This window comes from Hyla sarda, chromosome 13 (assembly GCF_029499605.1).
Source record: "Hyla sarda isolate aHylSar1 chromosome 13, aHylSar1.hap1, whole genome shotgun sequence".
Taxonomy (NCBI): domain Eukaryota; kingdom Metazoa; phylum Chordata; class Amphibia; order Anura; family Hylidae; genus Hyla; species Hyla sarda.
The window spans coordinates 15,390,886-15,415,889 of record NC_079201.1 but is presented as its reverse complement, the minus strand read 5'-3'; the positions used below and the strand labels follow the sequence as shown (position 1 = coordinate 15,415,889).

Genomic DNA, 25,004 nt, shown 5'->3' with positions numbered 1-25,004 from the left:
CTGATGGAGGCTGGAGAAGTGGAAATCAGGCAGTCAGGAGGAATGATGTGTTGAGGAGAGAGTTCAATTTCAGAGGCATCTGAGGAACGAGAGAGAGCATCGGCCCTAATGTTTTTATCAGCAGGCCGAAAGTGAATTTCAAAATTAAATCGGGCAAAGAACAGAGACCACCTGGCCTGACGAGGATTCAGCCGTTGGGCAGACTGGAGGTAGGAGAGGTTCTTGTGATCGGTGTAAATAATAACTGGAAATCTTGATCCCTCCAGCAGATGCCTCCATTCCTCAAGTGCTAATTTAATGGCTAGAAGCTCTCGATCCCCGATGGAGTAGTTCCTCTCCGCCGGAGAGAAGGTCCTGGAAAAAAAACCACAAGTAACAGCATGCCCGGAAGAGTTTTTTTGTAGAAGGACAGCTCCAGCTCCCACTGAGGAGGCATCAACCTCCAATAGGAAGGGTTTAGATGGGTCAGGTCTGGAGAGCACGGGAGCCGAAGAAAAGGCAGACTTGAGTCGTTTAAAGGCGTCTTCCGCTTGAGGAGGCCAGGACTTGGGATCGGCATTTTTTTTTGTTAAAGCCACAATAGGAGCCACAATGGTAGAAAAATGTGGAATAAATTGCCTGTAATAATTGGCGAACCCCAAAAAACGTTGGATGGCACGGAGTCCGGAGGGGCGTGGCCAATCTAAGACGGCAGAGAGTTTATCTGGGTCCATTTGTAGTCCCTGGCCAGAGACCAAGTATCCTAGAAAAGGAAGAGATTGGCATTCAAACAGACATTTCTCTATTTTGGCATAGAGTTGATTATCACGAAGTCTCTGAAGAACCATACGGACATGCTGGCGGTGTTCTTCTAGATTGGCAGAAAAAATCAGGATATCGTCCAGATATACAACAACACAGGAGTATAGTAGATCACGAAAAATTTCATTAACAAAGTCTTGGAAGACGGCAGGGGCGTTGCATAGACCAAAGGGCATGACCAGATACTCAAAGTGTCCATCTCTGGTGTTAAATGCCGTTTTCCATTCATCCCCCTCTCTGATGCGGATGAGATTATAAGCACCTCTTAAGTCCAGTTTGGTAAAAATATGGGCACCTTGGAGACGATCAAAGAGTTCAGAGATGAGGGGTAGGGGGTAGCGGTTCTTAACCGTGATTTTATTAAGACCGCGGTAGTCAATGCAAGGACGTAGAGAGCCATCTTTTTTGGACACAAAGAAAAATCCGGCTCCGGCAGGAGAGGAGGATTTACGGATAAAGCCCTTTTTTAAATTTTCTTGGACGTATTCAGACATGGCAAGAGTCTCTGGGACGGACAGAGGATAGATTCTGCCCCGGGGTGGAGTAGTGCCCGGGAGGAGGTCAATGGGACAATCATAAGGCCTGTGAGGAGGTAGAGTCTCAGCTTGTTTTTTGCAAAAAACGTCCGCAAAGTCCATATAGGCCTTAGGGAGACCGGTTACATGAGGAAGCACAGGGACACGGCAAGGTTTACTGGGAACCGGTTTTAAGCAGTCCTTGGAACAAGAGGGCCCCCAACTCTTGATCTCCCCAGTGGACCAATCCAGGATTGGGGAATGGAGTTGAAGCCAGGGAAGTCCAAGAAGGATTTCAGAAGTGCAATTGGGGAGGACCAACAGTTCAATCCTCTCGTGATGAGATCCGATGCACATTAGAAGGGGCTCCGTGCGAAAACGTATAGTACAGTCCAATCTTTCATTGTTTACACAATTGATGTAGAGGGGTCTGGCGAGACTGGTCACCGGGATGTTGAACTTGTTGACGAGAGAGGCTAAGATGAAATTTCCTGCAGATCCAGAGTCCAAGAAGGCCACAGCAGAGAAGGAGAAGGCAGAGGCAGACATCCGCACAGGCACAGTAAGACGTGGAGAAGCAGAGTAGACATCAAGGACTGTCTCACCTTTGTGCGGAGTCAGCGGACGTCTTTCCAGGCGGGGAGGACGGATAGGACAATCCTTCAGGAAGTGTTCGGTACTAGCACAGTACAGGCAGAGATTCTCCATGCGGCGTCGTGTCCTCTCTTGGGGTGTCAGGCGAGACCGGTCGACCTGCATAGCCTCCACGGCGGGAGGCACAGGAACAGATTGCAGGGGACCAGAGGAGAGAGGAGCCGGGGAGAAGAAACGCCTCGTGCGAACAGAGTCCATATCCTGGCGGAGCTCCTGACGCCGTTCGGAAAAACGCATGTCAATGCGAGTGGCAAGATGGATGAGTTCATGTAGGTTAGCAGGGATTTCTCGTGCGGCCAGAACATCTTTAATGTTGCTGGATAGGCCTTTTTTAAAGGTCGCGCAGAGTGCCTCATTATTCCAGGATAATTCTGAAGCAAGGGTACGGAACTGTACGGCATACTCGCCAACGGAAGAATTACCCTGGACCAGGTTCAACAGGGCAGTCTCAGCAGAAGAGGCTCGGGCAGGTTCCTCAAAGACACTTCGAATTTCCGAGAAGAAGGAGTGTACAGAGGCAGTGACGGGGTCATTGCGGTCCCAGAGCGGTGTGGCCCAAGCCAGGGCTTTTCCAGACAGCAGGCTGACTACGAAAGCCACCTTAGACCTTTCAGTGGGGAACTGGTCCGACATCATCTCCAAGTGTAATGAACATTGGGAAAGAAAGCCACGGCAAAACTTAGAGTCCCCATCAAATTTATCCGGCAAGGATAGTCGTATTCCAGAAGCGGCCACTCGCTGCGGAGGAGGTACAGGAGCTGGCGGAGGAGATGATTGCTGGAGCTGTGGTAGTAACTGTTGTAGCATAACAGTCAGTTGAGACAGCTGTTGGCCTTGTTGCGCAATCTGTTGTGACTGCTGGGCGACCACCGTGGTGAGGTCAGCGACAACTGGCAGAGGAACTTCAGCGGGATCCATGGCCGGATCTACTGTCACGATGCCGGCTGGCAGGTAGTGGATCCTCTGTGCCAGAGAGGGATTGGCGTGGACCGTGCTAGAGGATCGGTTCTAAGTCACTACTGGTTTTCACCAGAGCCCGCCGCAAAGCGGGATGGTCTTGCTGCGGCGGTAGTGACCAGGTCGTATCCCCTAGCAACGGCTCAACCTCTCTGGCTGCTGAAGATAGGCGCGGTACAAGGGAGTAGACAGAAGCAAGGTCGGACGTAGCAGAAGGTCGGGGCAGGCAGCAAGGATCGTAGTCAGGGGCAACGGCAGAAGGTCTGGAATCACAGGCAAGGAACACACAAGGAACGCTTTCTCTGGCACTAGGGCAACAAGATCCGGCGAGGGAGTGAAGGGGAAGTGAGGTGATATAGGGAAGTGCACAGGTGTAAACACTAATTGGAACCACTGCACCAATCAGCGGTGCAGTGGCCCTTTAAATCGCAAAGACCCGGCGCGCGCGCGCCCTAGGGAGCGGGGCCGCGCGCGCCGGGACAGAACTGACGGGGAGCGAGTAAGGTACGGGAGCCGGGGTGCGCATCGCGAGCGGGCGCTACCCGCATCGCGAATCGCATCCCGGCCGGAGGTGGTAACGCAGCGCCCCGGGTCCGTGGAACCGACCGGGGCGCTGCAGTGAGGGAAGTGTAGCGAGCGCTCCGGGGAGGAGCGGGGACCCGGAGCGCTCGGCGTAACACGTAGCAGGTATGAAGGGAATTCGACCCCCTGTGTGCCATGATGCTGTTGCTCTGAAGGCATGTCAGTAACAACTACTGCGCAGTGCATCCCCTGCAGACGTGGCGGGTACAAAGGGTATGTATCTGCCTATGAGTCATGATGTTGTTGCTCTGAAGATGTGTCAGTAACAACAACTATGCAGTGTATCCTGCTGCAGACGTGGCATGTATGATGGGCATGCAACCGCCTACGTGTCATGATGTCACTCTGAAGACGTGTCAGTAACAACAACTACACAGTGCTTCCCCCTGCAGACATGGCAGGTATGAAGGGTATGTAACCGCCTATTCATCGTGATGTTGTTGCTCTGAAGATGGGTCAGTAACAACTATGCAGTGCATCCCGCTGAAGACGTGGCAGGTATGATGAGTATGCAACCGCCTACGTGTCATGATGTTGTCGCTCTGAAGACGTGTCAGTAACAACAACTACGCAGTACTTCCCCCTGCAGACGTGGCAGGTTTGAAGGGTATACCACCACCCAAGTATCGTAATGTTGTTGCTCTGAAGACATGTCAGTAACAACAACTATGCAATGAATCCCCCTGCAGTCATGGCAGGTATGAAGGGTATACAACCACCTAAATGTCTTAATACTGTTGCTCTGAAGACGTGTCAGTAAGAAAAACTGCGCTGTGTATCCCCCTGCAGATGTAGCAGGTATGGATGGTGTACAACCACCTATGTGTCAGGATATTGTCATTCTGAAAACTTGTCAGTAACATCAAGTACAGAGTGCAAACCCCTGCAGATGTGGCAGGTATGATGGGAAAACAACCGCAATACTATGAGTGTATAAAACAGTACAGGCACATGCGTAGCACAAATGCAAAGAGTGCACGAGCAGCATGAATGCTATGAATGTATGAACAACAAAAGCATGTATGAACAGTGTGAATACCATGATCGTATAAACAGTATGACTATCATAAACGTGAATAGTATCATTGCCATGAGTGAATGACCAGTATAAATGCTAAGAGTATATGAACAGTATGGATGCCATGAGCGTGTGAACAGTATAGATGCCATGAGTGTATGACAGTATGAGTGCCCTGAGTGTGTGGTCAGTATAATTGCCATGAACATAATGACAGTATAAATGCCACGAGCATATGGACAGTGAAAATCCCTAAATGTATGAACAGTATGAATACTATGAGAATATGAAACCGCATAGTATTATGAGCGTATGAATCGTGTTAATATCATAAGTGCATGAACAGTATAAAATGCCATGAGCGTATAAACAGTATCAATGCCACGAGCATATGATTACAAATGCCATGAGCGTGTGAACAGCATGAATACTGTGGGCTAATGAACAGTATAAATGCCATGAGCGTATAAAAAGAATAAATGCCATGAGTGTATGAAAAGTATAAACCCCCACAAGCGTGCGAACAGTATAGAAGCCGAGAGCGAACGAATAGTATAAATACTATGAGAGTATGAACAGTATAAATATTACTAATGTATGAATAGTATTAATACCATGAGCGTATGAATAGTATAAATGCCATAAATGTGTGAACAGTATAAATACTAAGAGCATATGGACAGTATAAATGCTATAAGCGTATAAACCATATACCTGCCCTGAGTGTATGAATATAAGTGCCATGAGCATGTGAAAAGTATAAAAAATGCCACAAGCGTGTGAACAGTATAAAGCCATGAGCGTATGAACAGTATAAACACTATAAGTGTATAACAGTACAGTAAAGGTTGTGCTGCTCCTACCATTTGTTCCTATCTATCTATCTATCTGTCTCTCTCTCATATCTATCTATCTCCTATGTATCTATCTATCTATCTATCTATCTCCTATATCTCCTATCAGAGGTCAAAAGTTTTCTGTAAGTCTTCACAAGGTTTTCACACACTGTTGCTGGTATTTTGGCCCATTCCTCCATGCAGATCTCCTCTAGAGCAGTGAAGTTTTGGGGCTGTCGCTGGGCAACATGGACTTTCAACTTCATCCAAAGGTTTTCTATGGGGTTGAGATCTGGAGATTGGCTAGGACACTCCAGGACCTTGAAATGCTTCTTACGGAGCCACTCCTTCATTGCCCGGGCGGTGTGTTTGGGATCATTGTCATGCTGAAAGACCCAGCCATGTTTTATCTTCAATACCCTTGCAGATGGAAGGAGGTTTTCACTCAAAATCTCACAATACATGGCCCCATTCATTCTTTACTGTACACGGATCAGTCATCCTGGTCCTTAAGCAGAAAAACAGCCCCAATGCATGATGTTTCCACCCCCCATGCTTCACAGTAGGTATGGTGTTCTTTGGATGCAATTCAGCATTCTTTCTCCTCCAAACACAACGAGTTGAGTTTTTGATCTGACATGTTTCCAATACTCTTCTGGATCATTCAAATGCTCTCTAGCAAACTTCAGACGGGCCCGGACATGTACTGGCTTAAGCAGGGGGACACATCTGGCACTGCATGATTTGAGCCCCTGGCGGCGTAGTGTTACTGATGGTTGTCTTTGTTACTTTGGTCCCAGCTCTCTGCAGATCATTCACTAGGTCCTCCGTGTGGTTCTGGGATTTTTGCTCACCATTCTTGTGATCATTCTGACACTACAGGGTGAAATCTTGCATGGAGCCCCAGATCGAGGGAGATTATCAGTGGTCTTGTATGTCTTCCTTTTTCTAATTATTGCTTGTCCAAGCTGCTTGCCTATTGCAGATTCAGTCTTCCCAGCCTGGTGCAGGTCTACAATTTTGTTTCTGGTGTCCTTTGACAGCTCTTTGGTCTTGGCCATAGTGGAGTTTGGAGTGTGACTGTTTGAGGTTGTGGACAGGTCTCTTTTATACTGATAAGTTCAAACAGGAGCCATTAATACACGTAACGAGTGGAGGACAGAGGAGACTCTTGAAGAATTTACATGTCTGTGAGAGCCAGAAATCTTTAAGTGACCAAATACTTATTTTCACCATAATTTGCAAATAAATTAGTTAAAAATCAGACAATGTGATTTTATGGATTTTTTTTCTCATTATGTCTCTCATAGTTGAGGTATACCTAGGATGAATTACAGGCCTCTCATCTTTTTGAGTGGGAGAGTACTAGATACTGATCCAAATAGATCTATCTATCTCACATCTCTCTATCTATCGCATATCTATCGATCTCATATCTAATATCTATCTATCTATCTCACATCTCTCTATCTATCGCATATCTATCGATCTCATATCTAATATCTATCTATCTATCTCATATCTATCTATCTCATATCTATCTATCTCACATCTCTCTATCTATCACATATCTATCGATCTCATATCTAATATCTATCTATCTCATATCTATCTCTCTCATCTCATATCTATCTATCCATCTATCTATCTATCTATCTATCTCTCATATCTATCTATCTCATATTTATCTCATATCTATCTCTTTTATCTATCTATCTATATCATATCTATCTCATATCTATCTATCTATCTATCTCTCATATCTATCTATCTCATATCTATCTATCTATCTCATATCTATCTATCTATCTATCTCATATCTATCCATCTCTCCATCTATCTAGCAGACAACAACAAGAAGGTAGCAGCACTCCTATTAAAGAAGATGTAGCTGGGTGCACATCAGAGCGGAGGTCCTAAGTTACAGGGCTCCAGGTCAGGATACAAAAAAGATCACTACAGCACTAGAAAATGGTGAATAAAGTGAGTAGCATTTATTCCATCAAGAAACACATGGCAACGTTTCAGCTGCTATAAGGCAGCCATTCTTGGCTTGGGAATGGCTGTTTTGTAGCAGCTGAAACGTTGCCATGTGTTTCTTGATGGAATAAATGCTACTCACTTTATTCACCATTTTCTAGTGCTGTAGTGATCTTTTTTTGTATCTATCTATCTTATCTATCTCATATCTATCTATTCATCTATCTACTGTATCTATTGCTCTATCTATCCGAGCTGCCCGGGCATGCTGGGAGTTGTAATTTTGCAGCAGCTGGAGGTGCACAGTTTGGAGACCACTGCTGTAGATCCTGCCTCCTTACATAGCTCTAGGACCTTTGGTGATGTTCTTGGCCTTTGTCCTATCTAGTGTCACATTCTTCTGTGGTGTTAAGTCACTTGAAAGCTTCTCCTCTATGGCCACCAATAATACTGCGCCTGCTGAAAGGAATTTTAATGCAAAGATTTCCTGATGTTTATTTTAAAGGGAACATCAAAGACCCTCTTTCTGCACACATGTTGTTTCCCCCCCTCTCTGGGGGTCTATAACTGCTCTCCCCACCCCCCATCTCTCTGATTCTTATTATGGAAAAGGTAATAAAGCCATTTAAATCTTTCCAGAAGTTTAGGCACATACCATATTTTTCGCCGTATAAGACGCACTTTTTCTTCCCCAGTTGGTGCGTCTTATACGGCGAATACACACCTATCGGGTCGGTCCCTGCGGCCATCAGCGGCCAGGACCCCCGGCTAATACAGGATATCACCGATCGCGGCGATCAAAGCTGACCGCTGCGTCTGAAGCGAAAGTCGGGCTGTTCGGGACCGCCACGGTGAAATTGCGGCGTCCTGAACAGCTTACAGGACACCGGGAGGGACCTTACCTGCCTCCTCGGTGTCTGCTCGCCGGACGTGGAGTCACAGACAATTTGAGCCGGTGGGCCCGCCTCAAGTGTGCAATTCAGAGACTATAGAAGGGGAATCCTGATGGGACATATCTCCAGACCGAAGTTACGTACTTTAGTCAGTGACCCCCTCATTGGTCTCACCCAAACTATAACCCAGTGTATTGTGTTTAGTGTGGGTGAACAGGATGGCCATTGTCTTTTAAAGGGAATCTGTCACCAGTGTCACCAGCACTAACCTGACAGTACAGAGAGGTAGGGCAGGTGACACTGATGACAACCATACTTACCTGGTCCTGTTCCGTGCTCTGGTTCTTCCACCATATCTTCCATTTCGGGTTTTCTGCTGGGTCCCGCTGCTAACAAACAGCAGCGGTGATGTCATGAAGCTCCGCCCATGCTCCAAGTCGGCCCCCGGAACGGAGAATACAGCAGAAGATTGCGGAAAAACCAGACCATGGAACAGGACCAGGTAAGTATGGTTGTCATCAGTGTAACCAGCACTTACCTGTTGGTACGGACAAACAGTGCAGGTTACACTGATGACAACCATACTTACCTGGTCCTGTTCCATGGTCTGGTTTTTCCGCAATCTTCTGCTGTATTCTCCGTTCCGGGGGCCGACTTGGACAGACTGATGACAGATTCCCTTTAAGCCCTCAACAAGTAAGGGTTAACCACCATATAATAAAAAGGTGTGCGAAGTTTTAAAAACCTGATGCTGAGGGAGTAATGGATGTCCTTGAGAAGACTCGTAGACCATGCAATACTCCACTGGGGGGCGAAACAACATGCAAAGAAACTCTGCTCCAGAAGGAAAAGGGGACTTCTGTCCGGAATTTGAATTTCCACCATGGAAATTCTGCAGTGTGCACAGTGCAGCAGAGTCCCATAAAAAACAATAGGAGGCTGCTGCACTGGGATTTTCAGGCCTAATTTTCTGCTGGATTCTGCTTAATAAATTGTGCCGTGTGAATGGGGCCTGACCGGTGACTCCAGAGAGCATGCTCTTACAAGTCTGAATAGACCTGATACTCGTACTGGCCTACTTATATATGTGTATGTTTGGTTTATGTTAATATGTAACAGAAAGCAGAAAAAAGGCAAATAAAACGTCATTTCCACTTCAACCCCCCCCCCCCCCCCCCCCCAAGACGGATTGTTAAATGATCCCAATAAATACAAAACTCTACCAGCTGTTACACATCCCCCGCACTGTCAACATATGAACGATATAAACAGTATAAGTGCAGCCCCGCCAATACTTTATGTCTGCAGAGACCCTCAATAATATCTATCTACCTACCTGGCTATCTTATCCATTGTATCTGTCTATTGTATCTATTTATCTATCTATCTCATATCTATCTATCTCATATCTATCTATCTATCTCATATCTATCTATCTCATATCTATCTATCTATCTATCTATGGTATCTATCTATCTTATCTATGGTATCTATCTATCTATCTATCTATCTTATATCTATATATCTAACTTCCTACCGACTTGGCTATCTCATCTATCTATTGTATCTATGATATCTATCTTTCTTTCTTATCTATGGTATCTGTCTATCTACCTACCTACCTACCTACCTGTCTATCTTATCTATGGTATCTGTCTATTGTATCTATCTATCTCATATCTGTCTACCTACCTACCTACCTACCTACCTATCTGGCTATCTTATCTATCTATTGTAGCTATGGTATCTATCTATCTATCTATCTATGTATCTCATATCTGTCTGTCTACCTACCTACCTACCTGTCTATCTTATCTATGGTATCTGTCCATCGTATCTATCTATCTCATATCTATCTATCTATCTCATATATATCTGTCTAACTACCTACCTTTCTATGTTATCTATGGTATGTGTCTATCGTATCTATCATATCTACCTTATCTATCATATCTTTCTATCTATCTATAATATCCATCTATCTATCTCTCTCTCTATCATATCTGTCTATAGTATCTATCTATCTATCTCATATCTATCTGTCTATCTACCTACCTACCTGTCTATGTTATCTATGGTATCTGTCTGTCGTATCTATCATATCTACCTTATCTATCTATCTGTCCATCTATAATATCTGTCTATCTATAATATCCATCCATCAATCATATCTGTCTATAGTATCTATGGTATCCATCTAGCTATCATAATTATTAACATGTAATTAAACATGTGCACCTAGGGCTGTGGAATTTAAGGTTGAAGATTTCATTGGAGATTTTCTGCTGCTGACTTTATGCTTTACCCAATGATCAAAAGAAGAATAAAGTCAATATTAAAACTCTACATGTGAATGTACAAAGAAAATAAATAAATAAATACATTTTAATAATGTATCAATTCTGTCCTCTACTATTTAGTAAATATAAATATAATAAAATATTGCAGTAAAACAAAGTTATATCTATGACCAAGTTATAACAATTAATTACCACTGCCTGTAATATACACCAGTGTTTCCCAACCAGGGTGCCTCCAGCTGTTGCAAAGCTAAAACTCCCTGCATGCTTGGAGTTGTAGTTTTGCAACAGCTGGAGGCACCCTGGTTGGGAAACCCTTGCGAAAGAGATAGATACAATCGATGGATAGAACGGATAGATACAATAGATCAGTGGTCTTCAACCTGCAGACCTCCAGATGTTTCAAAACTACAATTCCCAGCATGCCCGGACAGCCGATGGCTGTCCGGGCATGCTGGGAGTTGTAGTTTTGCAACATCTGGAGGTCCACAGGTTGAAGACCACTGCAATAGGTGGATAGAATAGATAGATACAATAAATGGATAGAATAGATAGATAGATACAATAGATGAATAGAACAGATAGATACAATACAATAGAAGGATAGAACAGATTGCGAAAGAGATAGATACAATCGATGGATAGAACGGATAGATACAATAGATCAGTGGTCTTCAACCTGCAGACCTCCAGATGTTTCAAAACTACAATTCCCAGCATGCCCGGACAGCCGATGGCTGTCCGGGCATGCTGGGAGTTGTAGTTTTGCAACATCTGGAGGTCCACAGGTTGAAGACCACTGCAATAGGTGGATAGAATAGATAGATACAATAAATGGATAGAATAGATAGATAGATACAATAGATGGATAGAATAGATAGATACAATAGATGGATAGAATAGATACATTAGATGGATAGAATAGATACATTAGATGGATAGAATAGATACAATAGATGGATAGAATAGATACAATAGATGGATAGAATAGATACAATAGATGGATAGAATAGATACAATAGATGGATAGAATAGATACAATAGATGGATAGAATAGATACAATAGATGGATAGAATAGATACAATAGATGGATAGAATAGATACAATAGATGGATAGAATAGATGCAATAGATGGATAGAATAGATACAATAGATGAAAAGAATTGATAGATACAAGATGGATAGAATAGATGGATAGAATAGATAGATACAATAGATGGATATAACAGATAGATACAATAGATGGATAGAATAGATACATTAGATGGATAGAATAGATACATTAGATGGATAGAATAGATACATTAGATGGATAGAATAGATAGATACAATAGGTAGATAGAATAGATAGATGCAATAGATGGATAGAATAGATGGATAGAATAGATGGATAGAACAGATACATTAGATGGATAGAATAGATACATTAGATGGATAGAATAGATACAATAGATGGATAGAATAGATAGATACAATAGGTAGATAGAGTAGATACATTAGATGGATAGAATAGATACAATAGATGGATAGAATAGATACAATAGATGGATAGAATAGATACAATAGATGGATAGAATAGATACAACAGATGAAAAGAATTGATAGATACAAGATGGATAGAATAGATGGATAGAATAGATAGATACAATAGATGGATAGAACAGATAGATACAATAGATGGATAGAATAGATACATTAGATGGATAGAATAGATACATTCGATGGATAGAATAGATGGATAGAATAGATAGATAGAACAGATACATTAGATGGATAGAATAGATACAATAGATGGATAGAATAGATACAATAGATGGATAGAATAGATACAATAGATGGATAGAATAGATAGATACAATAGGTAGATAGTTAGAGTAGATTCTGTCCACTACTTTTAGTAAACATAAATAAATAACTAAATAAACTAAACATTGCAGTAAAACAAAGTTATATCTATGTCCGGCCAAACTTATCAGCCAACCGATTGCCGACAATAACTACCACTACCGTGTTTCCCAAGGCATGCTGGGAGTTGTAGTGTTGCAACAGCTGGAGGCACCCTGGTTGGGAAACACCGAAGCGCTGAGCACTAGACGATTCCTACACTAACCTACTGCTCCAGAGTCAGTGGTTTCCAAACCGTGGTCTCCAAACTGTGGACCTCCAGCTGTTGCGAAACTACAACTCCCAACTTGGCTGTGCCGGCATGCTGGGAGTTGTACTTTTATTTTATTTTTTCAACCCTGCACTGGGTGACACAGCAGCACGTTGCAATAAGACATGTCGCTGCCAAATGTAGAATTTCCTTCCGAAGAAGCGACTCAGCTCTGCTATAACGTGGGCTAAATAAAGTCGTGATCACATGCACTCAGCGTCTATGTATATATATATATATATGTGTACAGTACCTTCTGCCATGGTCCTACGCTGACTCCCCCCTTCCAGTACTAAGAGTACATCCTAACTATAGCAAAGAGCTTTTATACACAGTCTCCTGTACACACCCCATGGGCTGGGACTGGCAGGAGAACTTTACTCAGAGCTTAGGCTGAGGGTGACACTTTGCAGGAGGTGGGGGTGTGGGGTGATGGTGTTTAACCCATTGCGGTGCCTAAGAATACGTATCAGGCGTACAAGGCAGGACGTTGAATTAAAAAAATAAAAATAAAAGTATAACAATGTTTAACTTTGAAGGCCACAGCCTGGCATGCACCATCTAAGCGGGCACGGATAGAAGGAACAAATGTAATTTCTTGGCACCTATACAATGAAGCTTTGTAATAGGTCTGGGAGGAACGATATAGGACGAGCGCTGTCCGGTCCTATATATAGAATTTCCGTATTGTAGGCGATCACCGAACCTATTCAATAAGATGACGTAGTACGTCGTTTGCAAGTACAAAGTATTAAAGGGGTACTCCGCCCCTAGGCATCTTATCCCCTAGCCAAAGGATAGGGGATAAGATGTCAGTTTGCTGCGGTCCCGCTGCTGGGGAGCCCTGGGATCGCCGCTGCGGCACCCCGCCATCATTACTGCACAGAGCAAGTTCGCTCTGTGCGTAATGACGGGCGATACGAGGGACGGAGCAGCGTGGGGTCATGGCTCCGCCCCTCGTGACATCACAGCCCGTCCCCTTAATGCAAGTCTATGGGAGGGGGCGTGATGACCACCACGCCCCCTCCCATAGACTTGTATTGACGGGGGCCGGCCATGATGTCATGAGGGGCGGAGCTGTGACGTCACGAGGGGCGGAGCCGTGACGTAACGATGCTCCGGCCCCTGTACTGCCCGTCATTACGTGCAGAGCGAACTCGCTCTGTGCAGTAATGATGGCGGGGTGCCGCAGCGGGGATCCCAGGGCTCCCCAGCAGCGGGACCGCCGCGATCTGACATCTTATCCCCTATCCTTTGGATAGGGGATAAGATGTCTAGGGGCGGAGTACCCCTTTAACCCTTTTATGGCATAAAGTTTTATTTATTTATTTTTTATTTGTAATATATATATAAATTTATTTTATTTTTTCAACATTTTTTTTTATTAAAGGGGTACTCCAGTGGAAATTTTTTTTTTTTTTTTTTTTAAATCAACTGGTGCCAGAAAGTTAAACAGATTTGTAAATTAAAAAATCTTAATCCTTCCAGTACTTATTAGCTGCTGAATACTACAGAGGAAATTTTCTTCTTTTAGGAACCCAGAGCTCTCTGCTGACATCACGAGCACAGTGCTCTCTGCTGACATCTCTGTCCATTTTAGGAACTGTCCAGAACAGCATATGTTTGCTATAGGGATTTTTCTCCTACTCTGGACAGTTCTTAAAATGGACAGAGATGTCAGCAGAGAGCACTGTGGTCATGATGTCAGCCGAGAGCTCTGTGTTTCAAACGGAAAAGAATTTCCTCTGTAGTATTCTGCAGCTAATAAGTACTGGAAGGATTAAGATTTATTAATAGAAGTAATTTACAAATCTGTTTTCTGGCACCAGTTGATTAAAAAAAAAAAAAAATAAATTCCCACCAGAGTACCCCTTTAACCCTTTTACGGCATAAAGGTTTTTTTTCTATTTTTATTTGTATTTTATGTTATTTTTGTTTTTTTGTTCAACTGTTTTTATTTAATTAAAGAATTTTTCTTTAAAACAGATATTTGACAGTAAAGAAAATATAAGTACGTACAATAATAAACAAAGGTCGTTACATATATTTTATGTTATTTTTATGTTTGTTTTTTAACTTTTTTTAAAATTTTGCATGAGAAAATTAGGTAAAAATGCATTTGTCGCTTTGTGTTATTGTGTATCATCCGATCCCATCAATGTGAGGTACAAGGTATGTGTAGCAAGATGTTACAATATAACTATTTTTTTTAGGGGTTTAATATACAGTATGTATGCCTAAGGCAGTGCTTTCTCAATGAGGGTGCCTCCAGCTGTTGCAAAACTACAACTCCCAGCATGCCCAAACAGCCGAAGGCTGTCTGGGCATGCTGTGAGTTGTAGTTTTGCAATAGCTTGGAGGTTCACAGTTTGCAGACCACTGCACTAGGGACAGGCAGGGTGATCAGGGGAGTCGTATAACTCTGCAGCTAATTATTGCCTGCTGGGAATTGTAGTTTTGCAACAGCTGAAAGCAATTTGGTTGGGAAACTCTAGCCTAAGGCCCGGTTCAAACAGCATTTTTTTCTGGCGTAATTGTATGTTGAAAACTTTTGTAGCGTATTTTTACAGTCCTTATTTGGCTAGCGCATATTTCACTTGCGTCCATATTTTTCCCTCCTGTTATTTTTCACCTAGGACTTAAAATTTTAGGCGCGTTTTGGTAAAAAATTATGCCTAAACCTGTTCCCCTGGTCAATTAGTCACCCCCTTATCATTATAAAAATATATGGGAGTGACTTATTTATTCTAACAAATATTATTATAAAATTTATATGGGAGTGGCTTATTATCATAAATATCATTTTAAAAAGATATTTGGGGGGGTCATTTATTAAAATAAATATCATTATAAAATTATATAGGAGAGGCTTAGTTATTATAATAAATATCATTTTAAAGGGTGGCTTATTTATTATTCTAAATTATATGGGAGTGGCTTATTTATTATTATAAATTATACTATAAAATTATATGGGAGTGGCTTATTTATTATTATAAATTATACTATAAAATTATATGGGAGTGGCTTATTTATTATTATAAATTATACTATAAAATTATAAAATTATATGGGAGTGGCTTATTTATTATTATAAATTATACTATAATATTATAAAATTAGATGGGAGTGGCTTATTTAATATTATAAATTATATTATAAAATTATATGGGAGTGGCTTATTTATTATTATAAATTATACTATAAAATTATATGGGAGTGGCTTATTTATTATTATAAATTATACTATAAAATTATATGGGAGTGGCTTATTTATTATTATAAATTATACTATAAAATTATAAAATTATATGGGAGTGGCTTATTTATTATTATAAATTATACTATAATATTATAAAATTAGATGGGAGTGGCTTATTTAATATTATAAATTATATTATAAAATTAGATGGGAGTGGCTTATTTATTATTATAAATTATATTATAAAATTATATAGGGGTGGCTTATTATAATAAATATGATTATACAATTATAAGGGGGTGGCTTATTTATTATAATAAATATTATAAAATTATATGGGAGTGGCTTATTTAATATTATAAAATTATATGGGAGTGGCTTATTTATTATAATAAATATTATTATTATATGGGAATGGCTTATTTATTATAAATCATATAAAATTGTATGGGAGTGGCTTATTTATTATAATAAATATGATTATACAATTATAAGGGGGTGGCTTATTTATTATAATAAATATTATTAAATTAGATGGGAGTGGCTTATTTAGTATTATAAATTATATTATAAAATTAGATGGGAGTGGCTTATTTATTATAAATTATATTATAAAATTATATGGGAGTGGCTTATTTATTATAATAAATATTGTTATAAAATTATATGGGAGTAGCTTATTTATTACAATAAATTATATTATAAAATTAGATGGGGGTGGCTTATTATAATAAATATGATTATACAATTATAAAAGGGGGTGACTTATTTATTTTAATAAATATTATAAAATTAGATGGGAGTGGCTTATTTCATATTATAAAATTATATGGGGGTGGCTTATTTATTATACTAAATATGATTATAGGGGATACGATGGATAAGGGGATAAGATGCCTGATCGCGGGAGTCCCGCCACTGGGGACCCCCGTGATCTTGCACGCAGCACCCCGTTTGTAATCAGTCCCCGGAGCGTGTTCGCTCCGGGTCTGATTACCGACGACCACAAGGCCGACAGCTATCACGCCCCCTCCCGTAGACTTGCATTGAGGGGCGGAGCGTGACGTCACACAGGGGCGGAGGCGTGACGTCACACGCCGCCGGCCTTGTGATCGTCGGTAATCAGACCCAGAGCGAACGCGCTCCGGGGACTGATTACAAACGGGGTGCCGCGTGCAAGATCCCGGGGGTCCCCCGCGATCAGGCATCTTATCCCCTATCCTTTGGATAGGGGATAAGATGTGTAAGCACCGGAGAACCCCTTTAAAGACTGTGAGGGACATTTATCAATGTTTGCTTATGTATTCCTTTTTTTTTAAGTAATTTTTTCTTTACTTTTTTTTTGCTTATGTGTGACTTATTTATCAACTGCTTTCAGCCTGTTGATAATTTTCTTTCACGTAAGCAATTTTTTCTTTTTTAGTTTGGTAGTAGCTTTTTCTGCTCCATGTTTGAGCGGGAGTAAATTTAGTCAATTCTTAACCTTGTTGCGACTTTTTTTTTTGCACAGTTGCGACTGTCGCAGTTAATAAATACCTGACTACCCGTAGTCCATTTTAAAATTCTTACTACGTAGTTTAGTTTTGGAAAACTTGCTTTTCTCGCTTTCCAGTCAAAATGTTGCATGAAAAATCGCGTAGTCGCAGGTGCGACATTTTTAGTAAAACAGCCTTAGCCAATCATAGCTCATTTCACACTGATCTGCTCTGGGCTGTGTGGAGCAGAGTGAGGGAGGAAGTTCTCCTCTGTTTGGCTTCAGATGACGTCATGCCTGCTGGGGAACGCCCCTTCCCAGTCTGTGAATCTGACTGAGATTGAGCAGAGAAAACAGAGCAATGTCAAGGTAGAAAACTAACAAATAATAAAAATAAAGGCAGGGGGTGGTTTACCATGATGGGGGCAGTGAGTTTAGAGGATTATAACATTCAACAAGATCATGACAGGTACTCTTTAAACATCTAGGACAACAGAGAAGACCTAGAAAGTGAGACAGGTGATACCATTGACACCATGGAGAGAGCACATGGTCCTCAGACCAGAGGTGTCAAAGGCAAAATAAGGTGACCTCAAAAACAGGTCCCATCCCAGCATTGGATAATGGCGAGAAAAATTACCTTGTGTTCGGGTGCTCGGAGACTCCAAAGTTATTCAACCCAGAAGCATAGAGATGTAAAGATCAATATGCTTTGTTAAGTACAGTAATGGCGCGTTTCGCGGTGAGCAACCCTTCCTCAAGTTGGCTGAGGAAGGGTTGCTAACCCCGAAAAGCGTCATTGCTGTACTGAATAGAGTGTATTCATCTTTACATCTCTATGCTTCCTGCCAATACACAAGTATATTCACTAATATTGCACTTTTTCTTACGATTTGCTTTTCAGGCCCCTTTTTCAGTTTATTTTTCTTTTTTTTTTAATAAAGTGGAGAGTTAGTAGGGTTATTTATTTATTTTTTGCAAATTCTGGTGCATGACACATGCAACACAAAAACCCTACAAAATCTACTCAGAAAAGTAGATTATGGGGTTAGGGTACGTTCACACGGGTGGATTTATTTGCGGGTTTCCCGCTGCGTATTTGAAAGGGGGAGGGTTCTTCTCTGCTGTCCGCAGCAGATTTTCCCGGTGGAAAATCCTCCACAATACCTACTGACTTCAATGGGGCTTGCGACGGATTTTCTGCAGCGTAAATTGTGCCGTGGAAAATCTGCTGCGGACAGCTGAGAAGAACCCTCCCCCTTTCAAATAAGCAGCGGGAACCGGCAAATAAATCCGCCCATGTCAACTTATCCCAATGTGCCTTCTTCCAGGATCCTCAGGGACAGGAAACCTCTGAGGTGGGAGAGGAGGGTGCTTTCTTTTATTCTCCAGGTTTTCTTTCCCTAGGGTCGCAGTCTTCATTGGTGCTTTCATGGCGATGGGGAAAAATTTAAATCACGAAATGTTCCAAATGGCAAAAAAAAGTTTGAAATTTTTATTTTTTTTATGTAAAACACAATTTTTTTTAGGGCTAAAAAGTATTCTCCAAATACTCTGTGCTCATATCCTAAGGGCCGTATGCGCAGAGTCGGCACCGTGCACGGTGAATGGAGGTCATACAACCCCACAGAGCGCAGCAGCTCTGTACAAGCTCCGTCGGACGCCATATGCACGTCCCCTAGCAGCAACGCTTCCCTATGCCATAAGAAATTAAATCAGCATTGCTAAATACAAAATGCTGGGGGAAGGCGACATATGTATTGTAATTTAATGTGCAGTAAAATTCAATTAATTAAAAAATTATGGGCTGTCATAATGGCTGGCTTATGAGGTTAACACGAATTATGAAATAATGCGTTACAGAAAGAGTTGCTCTGGGCTTGTATACAAGCAGCTCCATTACGTGTAACAGTTATCCGCCATCTGTGGGGGGATCCAATGGATCTTAAAGGGGTACTCTGCCTCTAGACATCTTATCCCCTATCCAAAGAATAGGGGATAAGATGTCTGATTGCTGGGGACCCCTGCGATCTCGGCTGCGGCACCCCAGACATCCGGTGCAAGGAGTGAACTTCACTCCGTGCCGGATGACTGGTGATGCGGGGCGGAGGCTCGTGACGTCACAGTCACGCCCCGCTCGTGATGTCACGGCCACGCCCCCTCAATGCAAGCCTATGGGAGGGGGCGTGGCTGGCATCACGCCCCCTCCCATAGACTTGTATTGAGGGGGCGTGGCCGTGACATCACGAGTGGTGCGCAGCTGTGATGTCACGAGCCTCCGGCGCTGCAGTCGACGCTCTAAACGAACGCTGGGTGCAGCAGGGAGTGCAGGTGACACTGGTGACAGATTTCCTTTAAGTAATCAACCCTGTTAACAAAGAGAATCTGCAAATTTTTGGTCAAATTGCAACTTTATCTATCACTGACTATTACATATGTCTGCGACTTTAGGCTTAAAGGGGTACGCCGCCGAAAAAAAAGAGGTCTGATCGAGAGGGGTCAAGCCACGCCCCCTTCATTCATGTTCATGGGAGGGGGCGTGACGGCTAGTATGTAGCCGTCACATCTCCTGCCATAGACTGGAGGGGGCGTGGCGGATAGGGGATAAGATGGTTTTCGGCGGAGTACCCCTTTAATTTGCGACTTTAGGGTACGGTCCCATGTATCCCTTACCCAGCGTATTTCACGCTGTGCAAAACGTGCTGTGATGAGGGAAATACGCTCTGTATTCTACGATCAGCCCTGTGTGTTCAGTCTGGTTTGGGGACGGGGCCGCGTGCTGCCAGCAGTCACAGAGCAGGAAATTTGTCACTACAACAAGCTTTAAGAAATAAAAAGAAAAAAAAACAAGAACTGGTGTTTCATACGTAAGTCCGAGGCCTCGCTTACATGACGAAAATTTTCAGGGCAGAATTCTGCAAAAAATATTCCGCTTGAAAATTTCACCACAGCATGCAGCAAAGTCCCATTGCGTCCGCAGAAACAACAAACCTGTTTATTATTTCCGCAGGTTCCGCTCAATAACGCACAGCACAGCACATTTCCGAGCGGTCCTAGCGACGGTGGAACATGCAAATGTGTGGAATGCCCACCCGTGTTTTTTGGGTGGACATTTTGCATGTGAACATGGCCTTAAAGGGGTACTCCGCCCCTAGGCATCTTATCCCTTATCCCCTGTCTGATCTCTGTGTAGCACCCGGCATTCATTTAGCAGCCACCACGCCCCCTCCCATAGACTTGCATTGAGGGGGAGTGACGTGACGTCATGAACCCTGCCGCCCGCACCCAGCGTTCGGAAGAAAATGTTACGAACGCTGGGGCAGTGGAGTACCCCTTTAAAGGCAAACACCAGCAATAATTAATATCCCCTACTCCACAGGACAGGGGAGAAGTAGCTGATCTCTGGGACGGGACCCCAGCTCTCTCAGGGACGGGACCCCAGCTCTCTCAGGGACGGGACCCCAGCTCTCTCAGGGACGGGACCCCAGCTCTCTCAGGGACGGGACCCCAGCTCTCTCAGGGACGGGACCCCAGCTCTCTCAGGGACGGGACCCCAGCTCTCTCAGGCACCGGACCCCAGCTCTCTCAGGCACCGGACCCCAGCTCTCTCAGGCACCGGACCCCTGCTCTCTCAGGCACCGGACCCCTGCTCTCTCAGGCACCGGACCCCAGCTCTCTCAGGCACCGGACCCCAGCTCTCTCAGGCACCGGACCCCAACTCTCTCAGTGAGGACCCATTCGTTTCTATGGGAGCGGCGATGATGCCGGAGTGCTGTACTGGGGTCTTTTCGGCGCTCCTATTGAAATGAATAGGGCACCGGGTCCCCTTACGGAGATCCCTGGGGGTCCCAGCATATGGACTCTCCCCTCCCCTGTGATCAGCTACTGATCCCCTATCCTCTGTGTAGGGGATAAGTATTTTTTTGCTAGAGTTCTCCTTTAAAAAAAATGTGAATTTTAGATCAAAATAAAAGAAAACCAAGACGCTCACCTCTCTGGTGTCTGCTCATTCCAGTCATGAAACCTGAAATTTGGGTCCAAATTCAAAACACCTGTGGTGGGAGGGGTGTGGGGCCTAAAAACATAGGGCCGGGTTCACATGCTGGGTTATTTCTATGTTGTTTTCTGTATTTTATATCTTGGTTACATGGCTTTATACACCCCACATTTTGTATATATATATATATATATATATATATATATATATATATATATATATATATATATATATATATATAGAGGAGATTTATCAAAACCTGTGTAGAGGTAGAGAGTTGCAGTTGCCCATAGCAACCAATCAGATTCCTTCTTTCATTATTCCCAGGCCTCTTTTAAAATGAAAGAAGGAATCTGGTTGCTATGGGCAACTGCAACTCTCTACCTCTACACAGGTTTTGATAAATCTCCCCCAGTATATATATATATATATATATATATATATATATATATATGTGTGTGTGTGAGTGTATGTAGAGGCGATTTAGGAAAACCTGTAAATAGGAAGAGAGTTGCAGTTTCCCATAGCAACCAATCAGATTCCTTCTTTCATTATTCCCAGGCCTCTTTAAAAATGAAAGAGGGAATCTGATTGGTTGCTATGGGCAACTGCAACTCTCTACCTCTACACAGGTTTTGATAAATCTCCCCCTATGAATGCCACTGTATAGCTCAGGGTTTCCCAACCAGGGTGCCTCCAGCTGTTGCAAAACTACAACTCCCAGCGTGCCCGGACAGCCGTTGGCTGTCCGGGCACGCTGGGAGTTGTAGTATTGCAACAGCTGGAGGCACCCTGTTTGGGAAACACTGAACTATATAGTGGCTTAGTCAGCCAGCCATTGTCTGTAATGCAAAAAAAACGTATACTTTTTCACTTTTTCGGTATAAGAAAGCGCTTTATTGGACTTTAATAGTTCACAGGCTCAGAGAAATGTTGGGTTTGACTTTTGACCCGAAATACTCTTTTCATGATGTTTTCTCATCCTTTGTTTTGTAATGTGGTTATAAATAAACGATTCTTTAAAAGAAAAAAACAAAAAGAAAAAAACAAAAAACATGACTGGGGAGATATATAAACAATGTCCGCACATTTTCCGCCATGTGATCCGGGCCTAACAAGAAAAAAAAACAAAACAAAAGGAAACAAAAAAAGGGGACAAGGGCTGGTCCTAGCTGTGGATTTCCCACTGGCAGTTTGAAGCTGATATGGCAGCACATCCACAGCGTCAAATACGCTGCGGATGCGCTGTGTGTGACCCTACCCTTAAAAAAAAAAAAATTTCTCCCTGATCCCCTCATTGACACGAATAAATAAGATATGCTCCCTGTAGTTAGGTAGGGAATACCCCCTGTTAGGTAGAAGCCCCCAGAAGTTAGGTAGGGAACCCCCCTGTTAGATAGAAGCCCCAAATTAGGTAGAGAACCTACCGGAGGTAGCGGCTGGACCCCTTGTGATCAGACATCTCATCCCCTAAGCTTAGGATGGGAAATAAGATGTCTAGGGGCGAAGTACCTTTTTAAGCATCATTCCTCGCCAAGAAAGGTCACGTCTGAACAGGACTCTAGATTTGTGGTCTTCAAGCCACGGAGTAAAACATGGTAGATGTGGACTTTGGTGATGGAGGAATCTCAAATGAATCTCCGGCTTTAGTGTGATATGGGGTGTGATCCCAAGGGCAGATGGCATTAACCCCTTGTATTCGTGACGCCAGGGCGTGGTTAATCCTCAATACCACCCAAAGGTATACCGCTGGATCCTGGGCTAGGCACGCGGGCAATAATGACTCCGACGCCAAGTTATGGATAATGGTAGCTTTACTGAGGTTAGAGAGGTGGAAAAGTCTATACAGTTCAGCCAGGGACCAAGGAGGAGACCAGTGACTCAGAGACCTTAAGGGCTTGCTGGGACTTGTAGTAGAGCAGGTCAATTTAATGCAGGCCACACTGACTTGACAAATGATGACTGTGACAGACTTGTGACTGACAATACTGAGACTGTGGTTACTTGCAGGTTTGTAGCTTGTGGCTGCAGACTGGACTTGAGGTCTCCTATGACTCTGGACACTCTCTTAGGCACGACTTGACTGGATGTCTGCAGGAAGCAAGAGAGAGAGAGAGAGCGCAGAGGCTCCACCGAGGGCTTTTATGGGGGAGGCTCTGGGGGGATCCCATTGGTCACCCTTAAGTCACCTGGTCACTGATACCACCTGGGTAACAATCACATGACAACTCACATGGTAAACAGTCATAGGGTACGTTCACATGTGCGCAGATTTGATGCGCAGGATTTTCTGCTGCAGATTTCAATGTTAAAGGGGTACTCCGGTGGAAAATATTTTTTTTTTTCAAACAACTGGTGCCGGAAAGTTAAACAGATTTGTCAATTACTTCTATTAAAAAATCTTTACCCTTCCAGTACTTTTAAGCAGCTGTATGCTACAGAGGAAATTCTTTTCTTTTTGAATTTCTTTTTTGTCTTGTCCACAGTGCTCTATGCTGACACCTCTGTCTGTGTCAGGAACTGTCCAGAGCAGCATAGGTTTGCAATGGGGATTTTCTCCTGCTCCGGACAGTTCCTGATACGGCATCAGGTGTCAGCAGAGAGCACTGTGGACAAGACAAAAAAAGAAATTCAAAAAGAAAAGAGTTTCCTCTGTAGCATATAGCAGCTAATAAGTACTGGAAGGGTAAAGATTTTTTTAATCGAAGTAATTTAAAAATCTGTGTAACTTTCTGGCACCAGTTGATTGATAAAAAAAAAATGTTTTCCACCGGAGTACCCCTTTAAATGACTGAGCACCGCTTCTAATCGGCAGTTACAAATCCTGCGCATCAAATCTGCGTAAGATCCTGTATGTGTGAATGTACCCTTAAAGTGACAACGCTTTCTCCACACATTACACAGTATAATACATAATAAACATATTTACATGGGAGACAGATGCAAGGGGGGAGGCCAGGGGACACTGAAGGGGGGCTGCCTGACAGGACAGTAATGGTATGGGGTAACACCTCCCGTACTGGGCCACCACATTAGCAATCAAGATTATTTCTCATATTATCCAAGAAATTGCTCTAGATCAGTGGTCTCCAAACTGCGGACCTCCAGATGTTGCAAAACTACAACTCCCACCATGCCCGGACAGCCGTTGGCTGTCCGGGCATGGTGGGAGTTGTAGTTTTGCAACATCTGGAGGTCCTCAGTTTGGAGACCACTGCCCCAGATCCTAAAAGGTTAAAACCCGTCTGGAAAACTTGTTTACGTTGGATGGTAGTCACGGATCGGGCTACAAGATATGACATTATCCGCCATTCTAGGTTATTGACACACACACCGCCCGTAAGACGTGCGTGTTTATTCCAGTAGGACTGGAGCTGAGTCAGAACCCCACCTCCGTCTATGGACGACTAAACAATCGGCCAGTCATTTCGTTTCTACAAGGTCCCCTGTGTCAACGGCTGGTGCCCCCACCCCATAACACCTACAGTCTCCACCAGATCTGATCCCAGGTGGTGTCCATGTTTGCCTGAGGGGACAATAATTAAACGTATAGGCGTGCGCTGCCTATTGCATTAGGATGTGCACCCTAAAGCACAAACTCACGCCGTGCGAGTGCGTATATATATACATACACACACA

The 25,004-nt window shown here is 43.2% G+C and overlaps 1 protein-coding gene across 3 annotated transcripts in view; it reads right to left on the bottom strand.

The window, feature by feature from the left end:
* The window catches only part of TGM2 (transglutaminase 2), an 89,846-nt gene extending 68,363 nt beyond the window's left edge, over nt 1-21,483 (bottom strand). For 2 of the 3 annotated variants that reach the window (XR_008849510.1, XM_056549839.1), the window contains exon 1: nt 21,360-21,483. Coding sequence is in view for 2 of the 3 variants with exons in the window: in XM_056549839.1 (XP_056405814.1) it covers nt 21,360-21,387 (28 nt within the window). In the remaining variant the exon portion in view is untranslated. Of the gene's footprint in view, nt 1-12,945; nt 13,075-21,359 lie in introns of those variants that run through there. The other variant, XM_056549840.1, reaches the window with a different exon arrangement.
* Nucleotides 21,484-25,004: the final 3,521 nt, after the last annotated feature.